The 24,705-nt window shown below is 43.7% G+C and overlaps 2 protein-coding genes across 2 annotated transcripts in view; both read right to left on the bottom strand.

Moving 5' to 3' along the window:
• Window positions 1-2,603, bottom strand: part of postnb (periostin, osteoblast specific factor b) — a 15,033-nt gene extending 12,430 nt beyond the window's left edge. Inside the window, exons 1-2 of the mRNA XM_012837954.3 lie at window positions 2,343-2,603; window positions 1,630-1,728 (exon numbers count right to left, since the gene is read on the bottom strand). Coding sequence (XP_012693408.1) covers window positions 1,630-1,728; window positions 2,343-2,461 — 218 coding nt within the window. The 5' untranslated portion in view covers window positions 2,462-2,603. The remainder of the gene's footprint in view (window positions 1-1,629; window positions 1,729-2,342) is intronic.
• Window positions 2,604-5,713: 3,110 nt separating this feature from the next.
• Window positions 5,714-23,785, bottom strand: trpc4b (transient receptor potential cation channel, subfamily C, member 4b). Its single transcript, XM_031574115.2, has 11 exons — window positions 23,151-23,785; window positions 22,040-22,440; window positions 17,005-17,523; window positions 12,397-12,736; window positions 10,533-10,672; window positions 9,903-10,219; window positions 9,054-9,249; window positions 8,526-8,717; window positions 8,069-8,110; window positions 7,891-7,980; window positions 5,714-7,491 (listed from the first exon to the last, which is right to left on the bottom strand). Exons 2-11 carry the CDS (start codon window positions 22,415-22,417, stop codon window positions 6,700-6,702), a joined length of 3,006 nt encoding a protein of 1,001 aa, XP_031429975.2. The 5' UTR covers window positions 22,418-22,440; window positions 23,151-23,785; the 3' UTR covers window positions 5,714-6,699.
• Between the last annotated feature and the right edge of the window lie 920 nt (window positions 23,786-24,705).

The following is a 24,705-nucleotide window of genomic DNA, read 5'->3' as shown; positions in this document are numbered from 1 at the left end:
ACATAACAAAAATTCGGAGAAATTGCTGCTGGGATTCCTGCACAGGTAACATACAAATTGTATTTCTTTGTATCTATTTTTGTTTTCTAAAGATCAATAATACTCTTGTGTTTAATATCCCAATTCTGGCAAGAGCTCCAAATAGTTCAAACCCATTAATGAAGTGGGACATTGTGGCTACAATCAGTCCATTTCCACACACATAAAACTACTGGCACTGAAGTCAAGAACAAAAACCAGTTCAGATCATGTTTGAAACCCATTTCAGTGACTGTTTAAACAGTTGCTATAGATATCTTCTCATGAAAGCGTATGATTATAACTGGGAGCCAGAGCCTTACTAGGGTAATAGAGCCTTACTGGGGTAATAGATCAGCCTACTTGGCATGGCTGCTTTAAAACGGGGTGCTGAGCTCACAGAACTAACCAACAAAAAGTAGCCCCCATGCCTTCCAAGAGTGAAATAACGCCACAGCAGCAGAAAAGGGCCAGGGGTGCTATACTAAAGCACACACACACACATAACATGGAACAGCGCTTTTTGGGCAACTGTGCCATGGCATTGGAAAACGAAGCCAGGCCCGAGGAGAGTAAACACAGAGATAATTTGCAGTTTTCCCCCCTGTTCTGTTTCGCGTGAAGACTACACAGGGCACACAAAGCCACCCCTTTTGTGCTAACATCCTCCTTTCCGACCGCGGAAACTGGAAACTCAGCCATAGACATTACAGTGAAAACATACAGTCTAGCGTGAGCGGTTCACCGCCGCGGTCTTGCAAAAAACCAACCCCTTCAGACGACTTAAGACTTCACCCTCCCCGGGGTGATTTCACAGTCCTGCGAACAATTTTACTCACAAAAAGCCTCCTCTCTTTTGATGGAGCACAAAGAGCTCCCTCAAAGCTTGCTTATACATGCTCTGTGTTCACAGACTCCTTTTCAATTTCGACCTCAACACCTTCATTTTTTCAACCTCGCCCTAACCCCACCCTTGGACGTGTTTCAACAAAACCCAAGCTGATTTCTGCACTAATATTCAATTACGATTATGGGGGTCGTAAAACTTTAAGACATCAATCTTTTTATGAGTCTTTAGGGGAAATGAGTTTAGCTGCAGTGCATGTCAGTCGCATCTATTTGCTCAATGTACTTTGCATTAGCCACACCTTTGAGGATTTCTCAGAAACACCTCTGTTTTTTTTAAGTGGAGCATATGGATGTGTGAGTGATTTTTCCAAGCCCAAAGCGGTGGCATAAATCCACAGACAGCTCCAGTGAGCCATCCTCCTCTCTGACAGAAGTGACATGGAGAGAGAGACAGAGCTATAATTCTTCTAGCTTCCCTGAGAGGCAGATGGAAATAGCATCTGTTTGACGCCACGGTTTCAAACTCGCAGGGATCCGGGAGCATCATTCACACCTGGAATTATCAAGGGGGTTGGGTGGGTGTGTGTGTGTGTGTGTGTGGGGGGGGGGGGGGGGGGTCGGATTAGGCGACCCATACCCTTCTCGTAAGACCTTTGGCCTTCAACCTCAACTCGAGAGCTCATCGCTACAGCCCGACTGTCCCTGACTTGGTGGTGCTTGTAGTGGCCGGGCCGGAAGAAGCCGTAAAACAGTCCCACTTACGCTTTCTTTCCACAGATGGCCCCTTGGTACCAATTACGGCAAGTGCTGAAGTACTTCTTCTTGGTCCCCAAGACTTGCTGGAGAGCGCAGACATTAGGGCTGGCAAAGTGGAGTGGCAGGAGGGAGAGAGAAGCTAGAGTTACCATTACAGGACAGTGAGGGGTGATATACTGTCTTTTGTTCTCAAAGATATAATATCCTTTCATTTTCATGCAATAGCGTCACTATCTGCAGTTTAACCCTGTTAAAGTGTGGTTAGTGTGTTATTGCAATGTGGGCCCTTATAGATCTCCACAAATTCAAATGATTATGCAAATTCGTGACGTATTTTAACCAATTACAGTTACACTTCTGCAATTGTACATTTATATCAGTTGCAACTGTCATGCAGTTATACTACAAAATGAATGAACAAAGAAACAAACAGACTCTTTACATCTTAGGATCAAGAGCAAGAATTCAAATGTAAATAGCAACCAAGACTCCAATAGGGATAATGACTGTTATGTAATCTCTTATAAGAGGTACATAATCTCCACATGTAAATATGCACTTGCATAAAGCATGCATTATTACTAAAGTTTACTAAAAGGTTATGCAGACAATCAACCTCAACAATCAACTTTTTTCTTTCTTTCTTTAAAGAATGAAGAAGTCTTTCTTGCTGACATAAATAACTGAGGTAAAAACATTTAAATGAATCAAAGCCTTACCCCTCTTTCTTTGCCCTGATGCGGCTGTGGTGCATAATTTTATCATAAGCTGATGAGTCCGCCTGATCAAAGGTGGACAGCACAAAAAGTGCAAAGGCAGCTGCAAATAAGAGTTTCATCCTCTGTTTCCTCTACCGACTGGACCTAAGGAGAAAGAAGTGGGCTGCAGGGTGCAGAGATGGAGCTTATATACTATGGGTCTCTCCAGAGTAGGAGATTGGCAAAGTGTCTGTCAGATGCCTTAACCAGCCCCCTCCGCCTCCCCCTACCCCCACCCCCACCCCCACCCCCATCCCACTCCCCCTGGCCCTCCACACAGACACGCTTCTACACCACGCCGAAAACGGGAAAAAAAGTGAGTCATTTGGATGGGGAGGGGGGTGAGACTGGAAAGGAGACTGTGTGTGTGTGTGTGTGTGTGTGTGTGTGTGTGTGTGTGTGTGTTTGGGGTGGGGGGTGGGGCGTGTGGGGACTATGGACACTGTTTTGCTTAACTCACACTGAGTTGTCAGTAGTTTGTGAAGGTTTTTTTTAAGGCTTTTTTCCGCACAAATTACTCTGAGGTCATAATTAGTGCGTTACAGATTGTTTTGGTAAAAACTACAGTAAGCACTTTTTTTTTTTACATCTAAATTTAGATTTAAAATAGATTCGGTTGCCAAAATGGATCCATCGCTGAGGAAGACCCAAGACAGCGTTAGCACATCTGTCTGAGGTTTGTGGCCGAATTAATCATCTCTGAGTAAGAATTCAGCCTTGGCAATCTGAAGTAGGCCACTGATGAGAAACTGAATTAAAGCGAAAAGCTTTTCAGTGAAAACATATAAGCAAAGAAGCCGTCTCCCTTGTGTGAGTGGAAATCACACAAGGTGGACCAATAAATCATTTACGTAACAGAGTGGAGGCTGTCCAGATAGAGACACATCAAATGGGAGAGAGAGGGATCCAAACCCCTCATCTGTGATCCTGCTCTCAAATGGATGGTTACACACATACACACAAAACCAGGCATGCACAGTGTTGTGCATACACACACACACACACACACACCGCACACACGCACGCACGAACGCACACACACACACAGAGAGAGGGAGAACTCTAAGCATCACTGTGTATAGTGCTCCCTCTGGTGGTGATTTTTTATAGTGTCATGATGAAGCTAGTATGGTATACTATTGTGTGCCTACAGACAATGTTTCCTTATATGAAAAAAAAAATGATTAAAGAGAGAGATTGACTTTGATTTAGAGCCTTGCTCTTACCTTTACAAATTGTAAACCATTTTTTTTTATGTAAAGTTAAAAAGTTAAAGACAAAGTTCCACAGGAATGCAGATTGTACAGAATGAGTTACATGAAACGTTTTTTGTGTGTGAAGCATGTATACCCACTCTTGCCATTAGCCATGCACTTTTATTACAATCTGTTACACACTGATTTGAACTTGTTAAATGTCGGCCTACTTCAGAAGATACATTGCATAGCTGACATTGGTACGGCCAGGACTTAAGAAAAAGTGTAAAAGTATCCCAAGACATGGCGTTTGCATTAGTGCTTATGCCTATCATGTGTTTCAGATATTAAAACTGGGCTTGTGCAATACCAGACCTGGCATGGGAGGGACCTTCTGGATGGAGAGAGTGTGATTAAGCTTCCCGGCAGACCGAGGCTGAGCAGAGACATCAGTGACACGTTGAAACCAGACCTTCAGTTATCCATCTCAGAGTTGAATCTTTAGTATTGTTTTTAATGATTTTTACTTAATTTACAGGACACGATCCGTATCCAGTATATGTGCTATAGACATACAGTATATTATCTATAAAATAATCTTATGATATAGTGTGTGTGTGCATAATTGTGTTCACGATCTACGTCCATTGCAAAGTTGATTTTTTTTGTATGATTCTGAGGCGGGTAGTGTGGCATTCATGTTTGAGTTTGATCAGAGCACGGCATCTGGGGAAAGCCTTGTGAGTAAACATCTTACTGTAAGACAACCTGGCACAGCAGGGAACTGAGTGTTCTGTGTGCACATCTGCAGGGCCGTGGCCCCTCTCCGTCACTCTCTCTCTACTTCCCATCCACTGGTGTGCTGTACGTTTTATGGCCACTGGACAGGAGTTCTGGATTCTGACTGCGGTGATTGAGTGCCATGGTGTGTTTTTTGGAAGGAGAGGGTTTGGTTGTAAATACCGTAGCAGTATGGACTCTTAATCTGGACAAGCTGTTCATTCCCTCCGCACTGAAGGGAAAGGCTCACCAGAAGAAGAAAAAAGTTTAAGGCCCTATGAGGTTAGACTTGTGAAATTTTTCATAACACTTTCACAGTTGCTGACAACGAAAATGAGGCACACGATATCTTTTTCTATAGCATGGGGAGAATTGGCAGGGTTGTTTGGCTATAATGGGAGCCGTTCGTTTGACAGCCGCAGCTAAACTGGGTGAGATAATTACAGCATGTCTTCACAGCCAACATGTTATCATATGCAGAGAGAACATCACACATCAGAAGTGCTAGGGATTGAATTCACAGACTCTGATGGAGAGAAGTTTAGAAAATTGTCCACATATTGTCATGAAAGTCACATCTTAACATAGTGGGATCAACATCTGTAGTTTTTCAGACCTTGTCTAACCTGGAAATGAGCACACTGTATAGTAATGAAACTTCACTGGAGTATACAGCACTTGTATTACAGTCATGTTCTGCTGAGGGGCTCTCTATGGAGTATTTACTATCAATTGAAATATCATAAGGACACATCAAATAGATCTTTTCTCTTCACGAACTAGCGGAGCTTGCCTGCATTCAGAATGAATTGACACCTAATTGAAAGCAGAATGGGGTGTTCACAGTGTGCCATGCAAGAGGCAGTTGAGATGCAGCAATTAGGACAGAACTTTTTCCCACCTTGTGTTGCCATGGAAACAAAGCCTGCAAATGTTCTGCAGGGGCCGTTCGGGTCATGTGTCTGTCGCGGCTCTTAAAGGAAAGGGGAAGGGGAGGTTCTGTACGTGTTAACATGAGTGCATGCATGTTCTTCTGGGTATGTTTCAAGGACCATTTCTGTGACACTTCTACTAGGGATGTCAAGATTCACGTGGTGGTGGTGATTGTTGCAAAACAATGTTCTGGTATGTTCTACTGAGCAGAACACTTAGATCCTTACCAGTAGACTTGATAATTAAACTTTTTCTTTCTTATTAGCACATTTGCCATGTTTCTTCAACCCCGTATAAATCCTATTAAAGCCCTGGGGATTGCAGCTATCATATGGGTGTTGTTTCACAACATTACACTAAGCTCCAATACAACGAATACGAATACCACGAATAACAGATTAGCTCAAGGTGTGCATTTGGTTGTACATCTATGTTTATTGATTCATTGACTTCATGAATTGATCTATTTGCATCCACTCTAACTTAAGGTATTAAAAAGAATCAAACCGTTGAGACTGCATACAGAATTCAGCATTTTACCAGACTGTATGTAGACACACTGCCTGGAGTTATAGCTATATATAGTTACACATATATAGCTATAAATACACATATCTGGTTAATTTTTTGTTTTACTAATAAGCACATTACATGCCAAAGTACTGAGGACTATTATGAAGAAATCCTATGAAGAGCTTGTTGTGGTTAGTGATACCTGCAAAGAGGTTAATAAAGAGCAAGTTCTATTTTTTCTATGAAGCCAGTTGTGTAAATTTAAGCCTTTTGCATAGACATCATCAGGAGTTCATAGAAATCCTTTAAGTATCGTTTGATCATAGGCCATTTCTGGCGGGAATGCTCGTACTCCTTTACTGCCATGTCGCGAAGCAGCCCTGTGAAGTCATTGAACTTGTCTCAGATATCCAACTCCTCCTGTGCCCACTTCGATCTGGTCTGACGTGGATCATTATTCAGGCATGTTGTTGTGCAAAAGAGCAAAGTCAGGCAGGGGCAGCAAAGTACAGGGTTTGTGGAGAGTTTACAGTAGCTATTGCTCTGAGTGGTGAATACCTCCAAGAGAACATGTTCTGGTGTGGACAAGGGGTAGGTAACTGAGCTGACGTTATGACCATTTTCATTCAAATTTTTGCCTCAGTCCCTCAGAACACCACTGACAATAAAAGGACTTCCTCTGTTCACAACACATTTCCTGTGATGACTGTGATATTTGGGCATCCTAGCCTTCTAATCCCCATATTGACAAAAGCAAGTCTACACCTTTCCCTGAGACAATAAAAGCACAAGGCTCCAGGTTCGCCTCCTCAACAGGTTGTGCAGGTTCCAGTGGAACATTTCATGTCTGCCTGCGCCCTTCCAATCACTCTTTTGGTTCTTCACTCCGTGCCAAGTTACGTGTCTTCCTGCACAGGGGGAGTGTTCTGATCCTTCATCAGCTTCCTCAAGAGGGGCTCAGTTTTTTCTTCCTCCTGCATCCCTGTCTCCGTCCCATCCTCTTCCTCCTCCTCTTCTTCTTGTGTCTCCTCCTCTCTGCTCATCCGTTTGTTCTTCTCTCTTTCCTCCTGACTTGACAGTGGCTGTCTCTCTTCCTCCCCTTCCCTGTCCGCCTCCGCCTCCTCGTGCTGTTCCTCCCCCGCTTTTTCCCCTGTCTTCTCCCCGTCCGACTCGTCTGCCTCTTCTGACAGTGAGTAAATGCTACTTTGGCTAGGGCCCCGGCTGCTCTTCTTGCTCTGACTCTTCTGGAACAGTCCGAAGTTGGAGATGTCCTTGGGGAAGTCCTTCCTGGACGCCCGCTCTCGGGAGGAAGCGGAGGCCGAGGAGGAGGAGGCGGAGGAGGAGGAGGATGAGGCAGGGCTGCAGGCAGCAGAACACGTGGACTTGGAAGAGTACAAGCATGCCTCGCCCCACGGAGGGTTAGCCGTGCCGTTAGCAATGCTGCCAATGGGCTCTGCTGAAGCCGTGGCATCCACGTTGTGGTGCTGCAGAATGGTGGTGACTTCGTACAGGTTGAGCTTGGCTCTCTGGGAGCTGGGCCCCAGCGCGGGGGGCAGGCTGTAGGGCAGCAGGTGGTCGCTGAAACCACAGGCACCCTCCCGGGGACTCAGGGCTGGCATGCAGCTCCGATTGCCCTTCATCATGCCCAGCACCTCATAGCGAAAGCTGGAGATGTCCTGCTTCAGCTCCTGCGGAGAACAGTGTGTTGATTGGTAAAGAGCTTCTTCCCAAAAGAAAGTTGCACTCCTACACAGCTACATTAGTTTAATTTAAGGCTAAAAGGTTTGCATTGAAATGTTAAGAGAAAGGTCTCCAGGTACGACCAAGGTTCCCCATTGTAGAAGCTTATTATACAGGTGACAGGCAATAACCAAAAGTGGCAGACAGACATATCCTTCACCAGACGGTAATTTGTAGTAGTTTCGATGGTTGAAAGGAGACAAGAAGGTTCTATCACTTTTTAAAAGGTACCGTAAATATTTTATTAAAGCCTGCGCCAAAAAGTCATCAGAATCTAGGGTTAAATGAATGTGTACTCAAGAGACAAATTGTGCTCAACCTGAGGGTGAAATAAACCCTGGACTCACCTTAAAGTTTTCCTCTGTGAGGCCACCTTCTGTCTTTGCATCTCTGATCATGGCTGCCACATACCGTTTCACCAAGTTTCTCAACACTTCCTGTGAATGGAGATCCATCATGTTCAGGTTTCCATTTAGAATTTGTAGAGTTTGTTGTTTGTATTAAACACATTTGACTTTTAATTACCTGATACTGGTGCTTTATTCGAACATTTTCTGCAGCTTTCCTCTGGAGATAAATGCAACACATTTAAAAGACATGTTCGATCAATGCAATTTGACAGGCATGACGCAGACAAAATGCCACCTCACTTAATCCCCTATGTGCAGCTAGACTCTATTTTCATGGCTTGTTATATGAAATGTATTTGTGCATTCTGTTCCCCTGATAAAGAAGGAGAAGATAAATAACTTTGATAAATGCTAAACTTCGTTATGCTATTCTGACCACAACAAAATGTAATTAATTATAATTCAATTAAAGGAACAATGTCTTGTGACCATGTCAAAACAGTTCCCCACAGCGTGTATGGTGATTGTATTAAGTGACTATTTTTTTATTGTTACCTAACTGACAGACTACAACAGTGACAGCACACGAAAAACAAGGGAAAACATGGCTTTGTTATGCAGATAAGCCTCACCCCTAAGGACCCGAACGACTCTGTCAGCTTCTCCCTCTCCTTGAAGATGTTCCGCCTGATCCACTGGATGAGGTACCAGACAGATTTGGGGCTGGGGATGATGTTGAATGGGGAGGGTAACGTGCCTCCCTCTTCAAAATAGCTCATCCACAGCTTAGTTCTGGCAAATTTCCACTCAATGTCAGCATGATCCTACAGCAAAAGGCACAGCAGGCTTCAGAGTAGGACATAACCATAGAGAGCTAAGCAGAGATTAAAGCAAGCACTGAAGCACTGAAGCACTGAAAGCAATCCCCATTTTGATCCTCACAAGGATCTAGGTTTACCCTCCAATTTAACCTGTGAAATTTAGTGACCCACAATTACTTTTATTATTACCTTAATCCCAATGAATTCTGATCCGTTTCTAGCTTTGAGAGAAGCAGAAATGAGTGCCCCTAAAATGGCACCCATAGCCTCTAAATGAACCTGCACATGCACAGGGTGTTAAGAGGTGAGGTAAAGTCTTGATAATGTGTTTTCACTCACAGCAATGTGCTGGTAGGAGTTGTTCATCATCGCGATGAGCATGTTGAGCAGCACCACCAAGGAGATGACATTGTACGTGCCGAACATGGTGGCCCCCACGAACTCCGTGAACACGTGCTCAGCCTGGACGTTGGTGACGTAGAGGCTGATCAAGCCGAATATGGACCAGAACAGAGACTGGAGGGTTTCAAAGAGCCTACGAGAGATCGTCAATAATCCATTAGGCTCAGTCCTACCTCATTTCAACTGCTTCAGATGTTTTAAGTTCGGTCACGTAGTAGTAGTAGTAGTAGGTCACATATGGCAATTGACAGCTTCACTGTAGATCATTTGAGCTGGATATACATACTCAGTCACAAGTTGAATCTCAGAACAGCTTACATCAATATACAAACAAAACTGCGGTATTAGTGATTTACAACATAATAGATGACACATTTCTGGAGTTTGATCACATACTTGTTTGTGTTTCATAGTTCTCCCTCCAACATCCCCACAACCCTCCATTAAATATTTAAATTTGGCTCACACATTCAATGCATCGTTGAAATATCATGTTACTGACGATGTTCACTGATCACTTGATAACATTTTGAATTCAGGTTTACTATAGTCAAACATTTCTTGTGATGCCAGTATACTTGTATGTTTTGTTTTTGTAAGGCAAAAAAGTGTTGAGTATGATTTCAGCTATTTCTTTTTTTTAATACTGTGCACAACACATAAAAACACATGGCATGACTTGCAACGTTTCGTGAAGTTTAGTGCACATCTCCAAAAAGCTGGGAAACATAAATCGCTCATAAATCACTGTGATCAAGCCAAGCTTTTGGGGCCCTGCCGACTCACGTGGAGAAAGCGTTGTTCTGCCGCTCACAGCGAATGCCCTTGCAGCTCTCTTTGTCGTCCTTAAACTCGTAGTAGAAGTACAGCTGGTTAAGGCCGTTGGCGAAGGCCAGCAGCACCAGGCAGTAGATGAAGAGGAACTTGAGGATGTCGAGCAGCATGCGGCCCAGCGAGATCTGCAGCGGGCCCAGGTGCGAGTTGGCCGTGAAGAGGGAGATGAGGCGCAGCGAGCTGAAGATGTTGGCGATGGCGAACAGGGCCTCGGCCACCAGGGTGGGGTGCCACATCTCCCAGCTGGCTCTGGGCTTGAAGCCGCTGTACTGTGGGGGTTAGATTTCAGAGGAAAAACAGAAGGAAGATGGAATAACAGACAGACAAACTTGTAGAAGATTGCCTTGTAGCTGCTCAGAAAGTTTCTCAGAAACATATCCCGGTCATGGGTTCTATCCCGACAGAGAACTACTGCTAGTCTATCAGAGGAGACATGCTAGATGATTTCCTTCAGACGCTTTGATATTAAACAGACTGTTTCATCCTCTGAAAATATTCGTTTGAAGTTTTTTCGCTTGCTGATTCTTCCCATTGCACCCCAGTAGGTGTGTATGTAGCAGTACCCTGCTATGTAGGCGTTACCTTCACATAGGCTACAATCTTCAGAGATATGGTTGCCAAGTAGAGGGAGTTCATAACAAAGTCCATGAGGTTCCACCAGTCGTGGATGTAGTCATGAAAGCCCCCGTCCCACATCTGTTTTATCTCTGTCCATATGAACCCTCCAGGAAGACAAGACAGAGTGATGAGAAACACACATCGGCCATGTATCTCTATGTGTGATCAAAGGCGAGACGTTTCGTTTTTTGGGGGAGTCGGGATGTTAGTGGAAGGAGGGAGGGAACAGAGGGTAGCTGTAGTACAATACAACACATGAAACATGTTCTTTTTCAGGGTGTCCTCTCAGCATGAGTCACACATGAAACATGTTCACAAAGGCCTCATAGAGGTAACATGAGACTGCTGCTCCAGTCCACACGAGTCCAAATATCATATGCTATTTATATTTCTATTTTTATATATTATTCTCAACTGATTGTTGCACATTTGCCAATATTTTGACAATCAGCTCCAACTCAAGGACGAGTGGAGTCTGTATTTGCTTCCTTGGATGAGAGGAAATTAGACTATGCAGGCAGTCTATTAAAATTTCAATGCTGTCAAAATGAACTCATTCATTATTGGGATTCATTTGAAATATTTAACGCATTCTACACAGCTGCCTGGGCTTTGTTATGATGTTTGTTAGTGAATATGTAATATGTAAAATATCGTGGGGCATCCAACCTACACCTGAAACAGAGCTTAACTGAATTCACAAGCTTGCACATTTATTGAGCTTGCAACTAACCCAACTAAACGGGCTGCACACCATGTTCTAACTCTAATGACCGGCTGACCTAGTCACTAGCTCCCTCTTGCCCCCAAAACTCTGTCTCTCTTCTTCTCTGCACCAATCCCAATCTCAATCCCTGTTTCAAAATAGAAGTCCCCTCACACTTTATATGGAGAAATATAACAAATATGCCTTTCAAGCTGCCAGTCAATTTTGATGGCCTCAATGGTTTCATTGGAAATCTGTGGTTCACAGGACAGGATCTGTGTTCAGAGTTTAAAAAACGCTATTAAAAAACAACATTTGAATTTAAATATACTTTGTTTGTGTGTTTCTATATTAATTCTGTGATTTTATATTTAAATATCCATTATCACAAGCTTCAGGCTTAAGAAAAAACAAAGCGATTAATCATGATTAATCACAGCAGATTGTGCAATTAAATAGTACATTGTTTTAATTGATTGACAGCACTAGAACATTTCCAATATGCTACTCTCATTAGGCAGTATTATTAAAATTGAATGATGCATTTACTTAACTCAACAATGGTGACAGGAGGCTGTTTGTGGTAACCATGTAATGCATGTCTAAAGCGTTAACATAATTGTCACAGTTTTGTTTTTTTGTCATTCATTTATTCAGTGATTCTTTCAGTCTGGTCTGATCCACTCTCTTGCCTCTTCAGACCATCCACTTCCACCAACTCTGCTTTCCTGCCTGATGCATCACCTGATCTTCCCTGACCCATTGCTCACCTGTTTCCACTCTGCTGCTCAGCCCCTCAGTATATACTCCCAGCCCCCCACTACTCAGTATACACTCCCTGCCCCCTCAGTATATACAACCAGACCCCACTACTCAGTATATACTCACAGCCCTCTTCTACTCAATGTATACTCCCAGCCCCCCACGACTCAGTATATACTCCCAGCCCCCCACGACTCAGTATATACTACATGGCTCCAACCTTTCTGAGCAGGTGATGAATAATTAACAACAAAATAATAACTTGCTGATCAACCTGCTGAGTGAAGGTGAGGACACACAATTGGAATAAGCCTTAAATATTAGAAGTTTCCGAAGGAACAGCGGCACTGTGAAACGTACCCACGACCCACGGCAGGATCATCCACTCCACAGTAGTGGGCACTGGGCCCTGGCGGTTGGGGTCGGTGGAGGAGACGATGCGCTGGGAGGCGAGGAGCAGGAGGAAGAGGAAGGAGAGGTAGGAGGCCGTGTGGCAGATGAACTTGATGAAGGGCTTGCGGATGAAGAGGCCAAAGCGGCTCTTGGGCACCACCAGGTAGCAGAGGGAGAAGAGCGGGAAGAGGAGGCCGATGAAGATGCAGGTGATGAACTTGCCCGCCCAGTGGCGGCGCCGCCAGCCGGGGAACTCGTCGTACCAGCGCGACGCTAACAGCTGCTGGCAGTTAGGCTGGGCCACAAACTGATGAAGGAGAGGATGAGGAGGAAAGGCAGAGGGAGAGAAGGAAGAGTCGATGATGTAAGATAGAGAGAAAGTGAGAGCAAGAAAAGGTGGAGTAGCGGATGAACAGAGAGAAAAAGGTGTGGTGGAAGGAATGAGAATGGAAGGAGAAAGGAATAAGAAGGTAGGAATAAGAAAGAGAGGGGGTGTATACATTTGATAGAGAGACAAACAAAGGTAAGGAGAGAAAGACAAAGTGGGTATTGAAGCGGATAAAGCGATAATAGCGATAATAGCGGGCATGAGGAATAGATGTTGGGAAGATACAGAAAAGAAAGAGAAAGCAGAAAAGAATACAGACAAAATTAGGGTAAAAACATCAAAAGCAATACAGACATAAAACACCACCCCCTTTATAACAGTGGGGGAAAAAAAGCAGTCCATGCGCCCTCTCGTCTCGAGTCATGTGTCTTTGGGCAAACAGAGCCTGATTGTGTCCCGTTCACAACATGGGCCACAAAGCGCTTATTTAAGACCAAGCATCTGATTGTTTGATTACAGGCATCAAGTGCATAGAATGTCAACCTCTGAGTCAACTCGGAGAGGGCAAGAAAAAGCAGTGACTAGCCAGAGCAGGATCCAGCCTGTGCCTCTTTAAGCTCTAACTTATGGACTACAGCCGCCCACATCGGCACTGGTTGCGTCTCATCAGCCGTGGGTTCTGAACACGTACGGTCACACAGCGAGATGTGGGTGCGCCACACCATTAGTGACAAATAAGTCAAAGTGACAGAGCGGCGGTTGGTTGGAGCAGGCCGGGTTGGCCGTCTAATCGTCTAATCTGAGTTCCTTCCCGTTTCTCGTGCTGCTCGCTTCCAGTCTTTGGGGAGCTGGAAATCTACTCCCAACTCCCGGTCTGCCCATTTGTCTCCTGGAATAGCCATTTATGGCAAGAAATGCAACTGATATATGAAAGGCTATGACCGTAAAATCTCTGAGCGTTTATGTCTGGGAAGGGGTGCTGTGGAGAGACAAAGAGTGAGAGTGGAGAACGAGATAGAGAGAGAGAAAGAGTGAAATACCTCTTTCGGGGAAGATAGTGTGAACAATTCTCAATAAATGCATGTTCTGTGTGTGCGTGTGTTTCCTTTCGCTTTGTCTCCCCCTGGGATTTGCCCCGACACAGCCCAAGGAGGAAATCAATCCCCACCATTTGCAAACCAAATTATGCACAAATGCATCCTTGTTTTCGAAGGGGCGGCGTTTGCCAGGCAATGATGTCAGTGCCAAGACGCCTTTAAGTGTTCCTCATCAGCCCCCCAGATAACTACATCTCATGTGGCTGGCTGTTTTTCCCAGCGAGCACACACGCGATTGGTCAATTTGGCCACAGAGTCACGGCACGAACAATTAGACGGTGACTTTTCGAGAAGTTTGACACTAATCTGAGAAATGAAGGCAATTAGCGGCTTCGTGCCGCACGCCAGAGGGGCCTCTCAACATGGCTGTAGTGGTCTCTGGGCGGTCACTGTGACGACTGGCATTTCTGTCCAGCCGCTTGAGATCATTGAGATGATTACAATGCAAAACAACACAGCACTCCATCATAGGCAAACACTTTAGATTCCTTCCATAAGACACCTGATTGCAATAAACAAATGTCCTCTTCAATTAAGAGGAAATAGGCCGGCTTTAATGTTATACTACAAAAAGACTGTAATTACGCAGTTAAGCACAGTGTAAAATACAATATGTTACACACACACACACACTCATTAACTGGCTTCGGGTATATTCTGAAAATTCAATAATATAGTTATGTTGTGGCAGTGAAAATGCAATTCAAAGTGTGACCAAATGTAACTATTTAATACAGGGTATCTAAATATCGAGGGAAAGGATTTTTTTAATGGACACCGTAAAACTACAAACACTAGGCAGCGGATTCTAAACGCTTTGTACAGGAAACAGCAGCCTCTAATTTTGTAGCAGGTCTGGACAGTTAGCGATGCTCATCTTCTGTGCCAGTGATCTCATTAATATAGAGAGAGATGGAAGGGGCAATGGAAGGCTTTCAGACGGAGCCGGGTGAATCTGATCTCATCTCCACACCTCCAAACCCCTTATCCTCCCCCACACATCGTCCTTACTTTAATTGGGGTCATAATCTTCCCGGCTCATCTGTGCTCTAAGAGCTGAAGAAAGAGGCCTGTTTGCTCTCTGGTAGAATGACTGTTGGGTTGGGCTGTGGCAATACAATGTGACCTCCGTGAGTAGAAATAATTGGAGTTATTTGATCTCTCTCTCTTTTTTTGAGATGTGTTACACTGATTTCTGAGCTGGGAATTTGCGTGTATGTAAGTATGTACGTCTGTGTAAGTGTGTGTGTGTGTGTGTGTGTGTGTGTGTGTGCGCTTGTGTGTGTGTGTGTGTGTGTGTGTGTGTGTGTGTGTGTGTGTGTGTGTGTGTGTGTGTGTGTGCATGTGTGTGTGTGCGTGCATGTGTGTGTGTGTGCGTGTGTGTGCGTGCATGTGTGGGCTGGGGAGAGACTTCTTTTTCATTAGCCATTAAGCCAAGGACTTCAAATATGAGGTGTAGGAAGATGCAAAGATGAGTCAATGCTTTGATATCACGGACGATAACTACTTGTTCACGATGATGAGACTGCATGCAATTTAAAGGAAATACAATTATGAATAATGTATACTCTTATCTAGTCTTAACTGAACTAAGGTGCATCAATTCCTTATTCTGAGCACAAGACAGCACTATACCTCACCCAATACAAACCCTATCTATCACAACCTTCATAAAAAACCCACAATATGTATCATGGCCAAAGTACATGAAATAAGTGTATCTATGTTATGGTACCATACAACTGTAATCTAAATACCTTATTTACCTATGCTATAAATGGCCTACAGATAACCAAAGCAAAGCCCATCCTGTCTCCCACGCAGCCCAGTGGACTGTCTGAATTAGCACGGACATTCACCATGTGGCTGTCACTCTCCATAATCCTGTTCATCATTGTGATCATTTCAGTCCGACACCTGAAATTTCAATTAATATAAACTGAATTGAACATCCAAATATAGGCTTGACCCATAATGAACTCACACAAGCAACTGTCAGCCCTCATTAGGAATAACCAAAGTGACAAGCTGTTACAATTCAAGAAGATGAAGATGAACAAATAATTATAAAGATTCACTGACCAATCAGACTACATGACACCATAGAATGCCTTACCAAACCAGATAATACCACAAGTGGACATTAATATGGTATCATATAATATTAAACTGTCTGGAGGTCTAAGCTAAATAATTTACAAAACAATGTCCTAAATGCATTTTCACCTGAATCACTTAGTGAACTAGACATGTGAACCTGTTTCTCACACCAGACCAGTGAAATCTCTTGGTTTCACACACACACAAACACACACACACACACACACACACACACACACACACACACACACACACACACACACACACACAAGCCGTGTATTATATTGTTTACTTAGTGAACCATTAGTAAAATCCACAATATACTCCGCTGAGGCATGTAATAACTTTGTCAACTGTGAAAGGACTGATCCGTGGCTCTGCCTAACTCCTCCACACTTGGGTGCTCTTTGAATGAAATCTGCATTAGTCATCGATGCCATAGCTGGCTGCTCCCAGGCGGCTCACAGAGGACACGCTGGAGATACAGATGTGAAATGAGACACCTTGGTGATAATAATGCATCGCGGAGAATGAAGCACGGAGAAGGGCTTCATTTACCCCGGTAACTCTGAAAAGGCAGGCAGACGCGATGCGGCAAACCAACTGAAGTCGACCCCTGTGGGTGTTAACGCACTTGAATAAAATGAGTGTCTAAATATGGCTGATGCAACAGGGGAGACTAGGTGACAGCACCCCAAACAAGAGGTGCAGTTCAGGCTTAGAAATCAAAAGCACTGCCATGTCTTCGGTTGAATAACGCCCGAAGATAGCTCTACCTTCCTTCCACGGCACTGTCAAAATACACCTGAGTTAGGGTGCAAAAGTGTCAGTAGTTTAAGGTCTATACCACTGAAATTGAACTATGAAGTAAAACTGATGCTGAAATGATGGTGGATGCCTAAACGTCTTGATGATAGCAACTGTTAGGGACATCCATTTAAAGGAGGATTACAAAGCTATAATTTATAGTTTGACGTTTTATCGTGTGCTGTGTGGTTTAAATGTCATGGTGGCATAACTGTACCATTCGCTCAGCGTGCAGCTTCTCACCTCTTTCTGGCGGTACTTGATGGCCAGCTTGAGTCGCGCCAGCTCGTTGTTGTTCATGTCCTCCAGCATGTTGATGTCGTCGCGGAAGTTGAGGATGAGCTCCAGCTCGCGGGAGCTGCGCGTCTGGTCCAGCAGGTCCTTGGCGAACTTCTTGCACTGGCGCGACAGCTCCTCGTACTCCGACTTGAACTCGTTCTCCACCTTGCTCAGCTCCTGCAGCTCCCAGCTGAGCTGGAAGGCGGTGAGGAAGGGGTCCTCGCTGGACAGGGCGATGAGCGAGGGCGACGCCAGGGCCTTGTAGATGTTGAGGCGTGAGCGCGAGTGGCGCAGGCTGTCCACGTCCGAGCTGGACACGCACTCCATGCAGTTGCAGCGCACCTCGTGGGGCTGAGGGATGGAGACGCCCTTCTGGACGATCATCTTGATGATCTCGTAGTTGTTGGTGTGCGCCGCCAGGATGATGGGGGTTATGTCGGGGGTGAAGTCGGAGAACTGCTTGTCCAGCAGCACTGGATGGACCTGGGAATTGACACGACAGAGAGAAATGTAAGCTACTTTACAAACACCAACGCATAAATATGAGTGGTAGCTGGGTTGTCAACTTCAAACACATACACTAAAGCTCCTCAAAGGACCCGGCCCCATCATGCTCAAAGGTTGACATGAGCCCTGCCACCTTGGCAAAGGCGTGGGAGCTGTAAAAGTTCTGAGACCCTTCAGATGTGTGTGACCGAACACGTGCCAAAACAAAGGGATCTACTGTTTATCTTGAGCCTAGTCCAGGTGTCTGGTGCATTGCAAAGCATGGTGCCAATGTTTTGGTTGGTTGCCACACTGTGCATGGTAAAGATCTTCCACAGAACTGACTGCTTTACAACAGAGTAACTGGTAATGGTGTCTCCTCCACAGTCTGAACATTGCCTTCTATTTCCTGACCCGCTTTATAAGGGTTGTGCATTTACACTCTATGACTGGTCAATGCTTAGGCCTCTCCGCTGTTGCCATGGGGTACTGTTTTGAGGAAATAGTTGGTAAAATTGGCCATATCTTCAATTTGGATAGTTAATGTAGCTGGAGAGTTCTCTATGCTTGAAATGCCGATTTGTGACCATGGAGATAGTGTCCTTGGAGCACTTGTGTTTCTGTATTCTTGTCTTCTGGAAATAACACAACGTAGAACTCCTGTTGTAACATCTCAAAAGAATGTGACATGAGTAAGTATAAACACTGAAAAACTGAGTGAAGTGGTGTACATTAAATATTTAAGTCACTCTGTCCAAATACCATTGAGGTCCAAAATAGAACAGAAGAGATAACAGACTTATGAAAAGCCCCAGTTCTGCTTGGATTTCCTTTTATAATAACACAGCGAGCACAGCAGCAGACATTCAGTGAACTGCAGCAGGGTTGCGACAGGAGCCAGAAAGTTGCGATCAAATGTATTATTCAGGGAGGGGGGTGGCAGAACACAGGTATAGCAGACATCATGTGTGCATACAAGATTAAGCAAGGGGGAGAGGAAAAGAGACCGGGGAGAGAGCAGGAGACAGAGAGAAACACTGGTTTTCTTTTCACAGTCTTCCTTTTGGGCTCAAGCGTTACAGGTAGGCTTCACTGTAATTCATTTGAAATAAATCGGTGAAATGAAAAGAACACTTACTATTGAACGTAGTTTTCTTGTCAGGATAACTGATAGCAAAACTACATTCTGTGCCTACATCAGCACAGCTTCTTTTGCTTAGGGGAGACCAAATTGAACCCTATGAGACTAATGAACTTTGTAATTTTATTTTCATTTATTTCATTTTCAATACTGTACGAAACATAATTGAAAGTAAACAAGCACTACAAAACACTACAAGCAGTTTTCTCCGCTTGATTATTCCTGTTGGCTGTCTGCCATGCTTTGCCAGACCACCTCTGCAGCCTCAAGGCAGAAAAACGTATTGCATAATTCAATCTGTGAGGTGCCAATCAACAGCACACATGGGAAGATTCCAAAATGTACAGACAGACCAGGATTCCAAATGCAGACACCACATCACTATGGCCATTAATGATGATTCAGAACACAAAGTAAATTTGCATTTACGTCATAGGAGATCATTGTGGACTTCAGGCCGGCTAGGAGCCACGCACAGAGCCCTATATATAACGTACGTCAGCGGAGCTGTAGTAGAGCGTGAGTCAAAATGAATGTTCCCTGGCATCCACCTCTCTAATGATCTCACCTGGTCCTTAAAGTCCTCCATCCTGGTCAAAAAGGTGCATCAGCGCCTTTGCTTTCTAAAAGCCTTAAGAAAGCTCACCTGTGTCCCAGGATACAGGTGAACATCTACTGCTGTACCACTGAGAGCATACTCACAAACTGCATCTCACAAACTGCAAACTGGAATGGCAACAGCTCCGCATCAGACCGTAAAGCACTCCGTCTGTAGCAGGTGGTGAAAACTGATCACCGGGACATAGTTACCCACCATCAAGAACATTTATCAGAAGTGCTGCCCGGGCAGGATGAAACGTCATTAAAGAAGTCTGTCGAGAGAACTAAATAATGCTTTATGGCACCACCTCAACTATATAACTATGCCCAAGTGCTAGCTATAAGAAGAAACCAGTGCAGTATTCTCTGTATGGACATCATGGCAGAGGCGATGAAGAAACCGGGGAAGCTGTTGTCAGAGGATAGAAAGAGAAAAAGAGAGAGTAACCGAGCAAGAGACCGAAAAAAAAGTCAGTCTCGGACTGGCTTTTACTCTAAAAGTTAAAAGCTAAAAGTTACAAAAGGATACAGGCCGAGCTGGCCTTCTTTCTGTTGGACCATTCAGTAATAACTTATTAGCTGTCTTGCTATGTCTTGTGTTGTGCTTGGTTGATGTTTGGCTGTGTTAGGAAAGTTGTCGACTCGCTAGTTTTCATCATAAACCTCCCTGCCAATGTTATTTATGAAATAATTCGACATAGGCTGTAACCTTATTAGCGTCATCCCTGTCTCACGGATATTTGTAGCTTTTTCAGATGCCCAAAATGATCAACCTGTCCTGTCAGGCTAATATCCAAATAAATTCTTCACACATCAAAAAGTTGGGTCAGTCTTCGTCAATCCCATGGCAATAAGCCTTGGAAGTTTGAAACCTTGAAAACCTTACTAGCTACCTAACTCAGCTACCTATTTTTGGGTTGTGTTAGCATTCTCCTCCGATGTTATAATAAAATAAAACTATGCAGAGTCATATTTGTGTAAAATCTTGTCATATTACTCTACCTTGTCAGTCTACATGCTTCTTTCGCTTCTGCTGTTGTCTTTGCTGGTTCCATATCCTTCAGCTTATCAACAGTGCGATTTGCATTTATGATAGTAGTGTGAAAGTGAGCTACACTCCGCAACTTTAGGGGGAGCTCAGTAGCAGAAAATACCAATTCTCACGTACTGAGGCTTTAAAGTAGAATCTAATCTGATATAGATGTAATTATACAGTATATATATATATATATATATATATATATATATATATACATCTATATCAGATTAGATTCTATATATACATCTATATCAGATTAGATTCTACTTTAAAGCCTCAGTACGTGAGAATTGGTATTATATATATATTTATATAGTCAATTGCTGGGCTTTTGTCCTCTTTACTTTTTCTTTACTTACTTCTTTCAAATGATGAATTTACAAGTTTGCTGTCATGAATCTATTTTGGAAATTTATATAATTGCTTTCGCATATTAATAACAAGCCAAGTATACTGGAACTCTCTTCACTCCTTGTTAAGTAGACCTGATTTAATTCGCTGATTTCTACCAGATGGTTCCACTAACTCTCTACATAATCAGCCAACCACTGAAAACATTATCATGAGATTGACTGGCAGGACATACTACTGTACTGTACTGTGATTGAAAGTGGCAATACCAGCTAGCTGTCAAACTGTGGCACTTCCAGATGACCTGCAAAGAAATGTGTGAGACGTCATGTGGACTGACTCAAGTGTCAGAGACAATCTGTGCACTGACAGATTTATAGCAAGAGGAGGAGGAGGAAAAGCGACAGAACACACACACACACACACACACACACACACACACACACACAGGAATATCCCCATCATGAAAACACCTTGTGTGCATGATCAACCACGTTTCTGTTGCTGCATTGCAGGAGATATCAAAGTGAATGACCTGCTTCAATGCTCCGGTAGATTTGCTTGTCATCTACAGACGTGCGTGTTCAGCCACTCATTTGCATTTCAAACAGGCAGGATAAACAGGATGTAAATACACAGACCACTCGAAGGCCCAGGGAGTGAGAACAGCCCCCACAAACTAACCCTTGTGCAAATACTAATTTACTAACGATCCGGAGAGTGTCTTATCTACTGAGAATCAGCCCTCCAGTTTCTGGGAATCCATCATACACCTTCTCCACACATATACTGTACCATCAGACGTGTTTATGCTTGTTAACCTCAAAACATCAAGGATACAGAATGCCGGTTTAGTCACAGGAAATGATCGCAGGGCTCTGTTTATGATAGACTGGTAAACATGGATCAAATGGAGGAAGTGGTGGTCTGAGGGGATGTATGAGCAATGCCCCTGCATATCCTGTGGCAACTGAAAAAGTTGGTTTGTATAGTTCATTTGAGGTATAGGCTTTTCAGTGGAAAGGGGAACATGGGAGAGCTGTGAATTAAGGGAAAGGCATAAAAGGTCTGAAAGTGCCACAGGCCAATCTCCTGAATTCAAACACATAGCCCTACAATCTCTTTTCTTTCACACATAAATATCCCACATGCTTGCTTCTTTCCACTTTTTTGTAGCTCCAGAGACACACCGCTCCTCTAATCTCCTCTCCTCATATAAAAAAATGAAGGAGACACTCTGGAACTCTATTGTAATATCTCGACAGACTTCTCCCCCCCCTGTCATATGAACTCTGTCTCCAAACAGTCATGGGGAAAAGGCTTCAGATGAACACAGTTATGCCCCTCACATCCCCCAAGTTCTCGGTCACCCCTCACCATACCTGTTTCTCTCCACTGGGCTTCTTGTGGTTAAGCAGGAGCTCCACAGCCCCCACCACCTCCTTGCGTATGGCGTGAAGCAGGGCATCCCCAACGTAGACGTTAAAGCTGAGCAAGAGCTCAGTGATCTCAAGGTTCTCATTCTCAATGGCAATGAGGAGAGCGGTGCGTCCCAACGGATCAATGCAGTTGATGTTGATCTTGAAGTAAATCTCAGCCTCCTCCAGGGCCAGCTTGACAGTGGCGTAGTCGCCCTTCTCCACCGCATTCAGGTACACCTTCTCCTGGACCGAGAGCTCCGACTCGGACCGAACTATCCGCAGTGGGATGCGGTCCCGGTACGAAGAGTTGTCTGTGCGACGATAGTAGTGCTGAGACATGGTTGCTAGGCCATCTCACACAACTACAGGCAGAGAAAGAGAGCATCTGCATCACTTCTGTATCAACCACAACATGGACGGAAGAGCGGGCCTTGGGCTCATAAAAAAGGAAAGAGTCCCACCCTTTAATTACACTGCTAATGGTATTACAGCATCAGTACCACTAAGACTACATCCATAACCATTGATGAGCCTAGTGCAAATGGTTGAAAAGGATGGAGCAGATACAATTTAAACAAAATGTAATTCTAAATTATGAAACCTAATGGTCTGGTAAATAGCAACCAGGATATTCTTTAACCATACAACCATGAGTAATATATGAGAAATACAGATACATAATCTCATCGATTTAATGGAAGCAGAAGATAATTACATGACAAACGTTTTGAAAATATTTAGATTGTGAAGGAAAGAGGAGGATCAAGCAGTTATATGGGTGAGAAATCCGCCAAATTCCATCCATGGTCAAATAAAGACTGCACGTTTATGTAATAGGCTACTGTGAGATACAATAGTATAAACTAACTGCTTAAAACGAAAAAGCCTTGTATGCTTTAGAATGTTATATTAAACAATAACCGAAGATGACAGTTTAATCATTAGGTTACATGTCTCTGTTACAATTAAATGCACTGTTGACAGAACATGCTTCGATACATTCATTTAATATCATCCATATCATTCAATACCATGCTTTTGCACTTTTTTGAAGCACATGCATTAAACTTACCGGTTAGTTCCTGTCTTTCTATTCCATGTGAGGCAGCACAACAGGTAGCTAGCGACAGACGGACAGCCATGGAAGGTGACCAGAATTTGCACGACTTTATCACGCAACGTTAGCTCTCCAGACACTAACAGCACTGACACAACGCCATTATAGCAGGAGCGATGGCATTTAACTTCTCTTTTCTTAAAGTCTTGGTGGTATTTACACGACGAAGTAACCACTGTCTTTTCCTAGACTGTATTAACGTGATGCCCAGGAACTTTCACTGTTTTCCAGAGTATCCATTCCAATTTGGTAGCCTTGGTTAGAATGTATGGATTGTCCGTCACACTCTCTCTGCTCCCTGAAGACTGAAGATGTCCTAGCGATCGATTTTTCATGAAAACAAACGACGCGCTAAAATAAAGAAATCCCAGTTGCAGACCAATTTCTTTTTACCTGCATCTATTACAGGTAACTCGCCGCTGACACCATGAACAGTTGCGTCCGTGTTGCGGAACATTATGAGCCATTCTGCCAGTCATGAAACTGTGTTCAGGCGCACCGAGGTTGGGAGGACTGAAACAACTTAAGCTAAACTAATTTAGTTTGGATGACGGCATAGATCCTCTGTGAATACAACGTGACGGTTACATTTGACAAATTGAATCAGTTGTTTTTGTTCAAACGTTTTTCTTTAAATTACTGTAAAACACTGATTTGTTTTCGTCCTCTGACGTGCTGATGAAATTGGGAGAACGATCTTTTACAATTATTTTGACTGGAAGAGCACATTCATGCAAATATGACAAAACAAACACTTGAGGATGCAACAGTGGCGCATCTTTATCGTTGAATCTTACCCTTGACCCAGTAGCTTTGTTCATGGGACTGGCACGAGTCAGAGAAACAGTATGACACTACAGAAAGTCCCCTGACTCTCTCTCTCTCCCTCTCTCTGACACACACAATCACAAAAACACATATGCACACACAAAATATCCCTCTACTTCTTGTTGCCTAGACGACCACTCCCACATGAAATGCACCAACCTGCTCCTCCTCTGGATGAACAATACGTGGGGCTCTTCATCTGAGCAGGTGCCTTGCAATCAAGGCAACAGGTGGCTGAAATCACACAACTTCACAGAGGCTATGACAAGCAGACATTCAGGATTTCCTCCCTCCAGCTGTCGTGTATTTCTGAAAATCCACAATATAATTTCGTCTGAGAAAATGACCTTTACAAAATCAAAACCTGCATGTTCTTTCTAATATATTTTTTATGTGTAAAGAACCTTTTTGTCACTGTTATTGTTGGTGTGTGTGCTATAATATAGTAAGTAACATACCTTGAGATGAAAAAGGGATTTCAGAAGTGAAGTGATTTAGCATATTGCTCAGCAAGTGAAGCGAGATAAGGTTAATATGGACTGGAGGGTCTTAATGCATTAGCATATTACATCAGACTTTTCTGTAGCTACTGGTGTGACTTTGAGCACAGGCTGGCAATGTGAACTCGATATGAGAAATTGATGTGTGTTAGGATAAGGGGGCAAAGGAGGACATCTTGTCA

This window comes from Clupea harengus, chromosome 9 (genome assembly GCF_900700415.2).
Source record: "Clupea harengus chromosome 9, Ch_v2.0.2, whole genome shotgun sequence".
Taxonomy (NCBI): Eukaryota; Metazoa; Chordata; class Actinopteri; order Clupeiformes; family Clupeidae; genus Clupea; species Clupea harengus.
The sequence above is the reverse complement of the archived record's forward strand: the minus strand, read 5'-3'. Positions and strand labels throughout refer to the sequence as shown.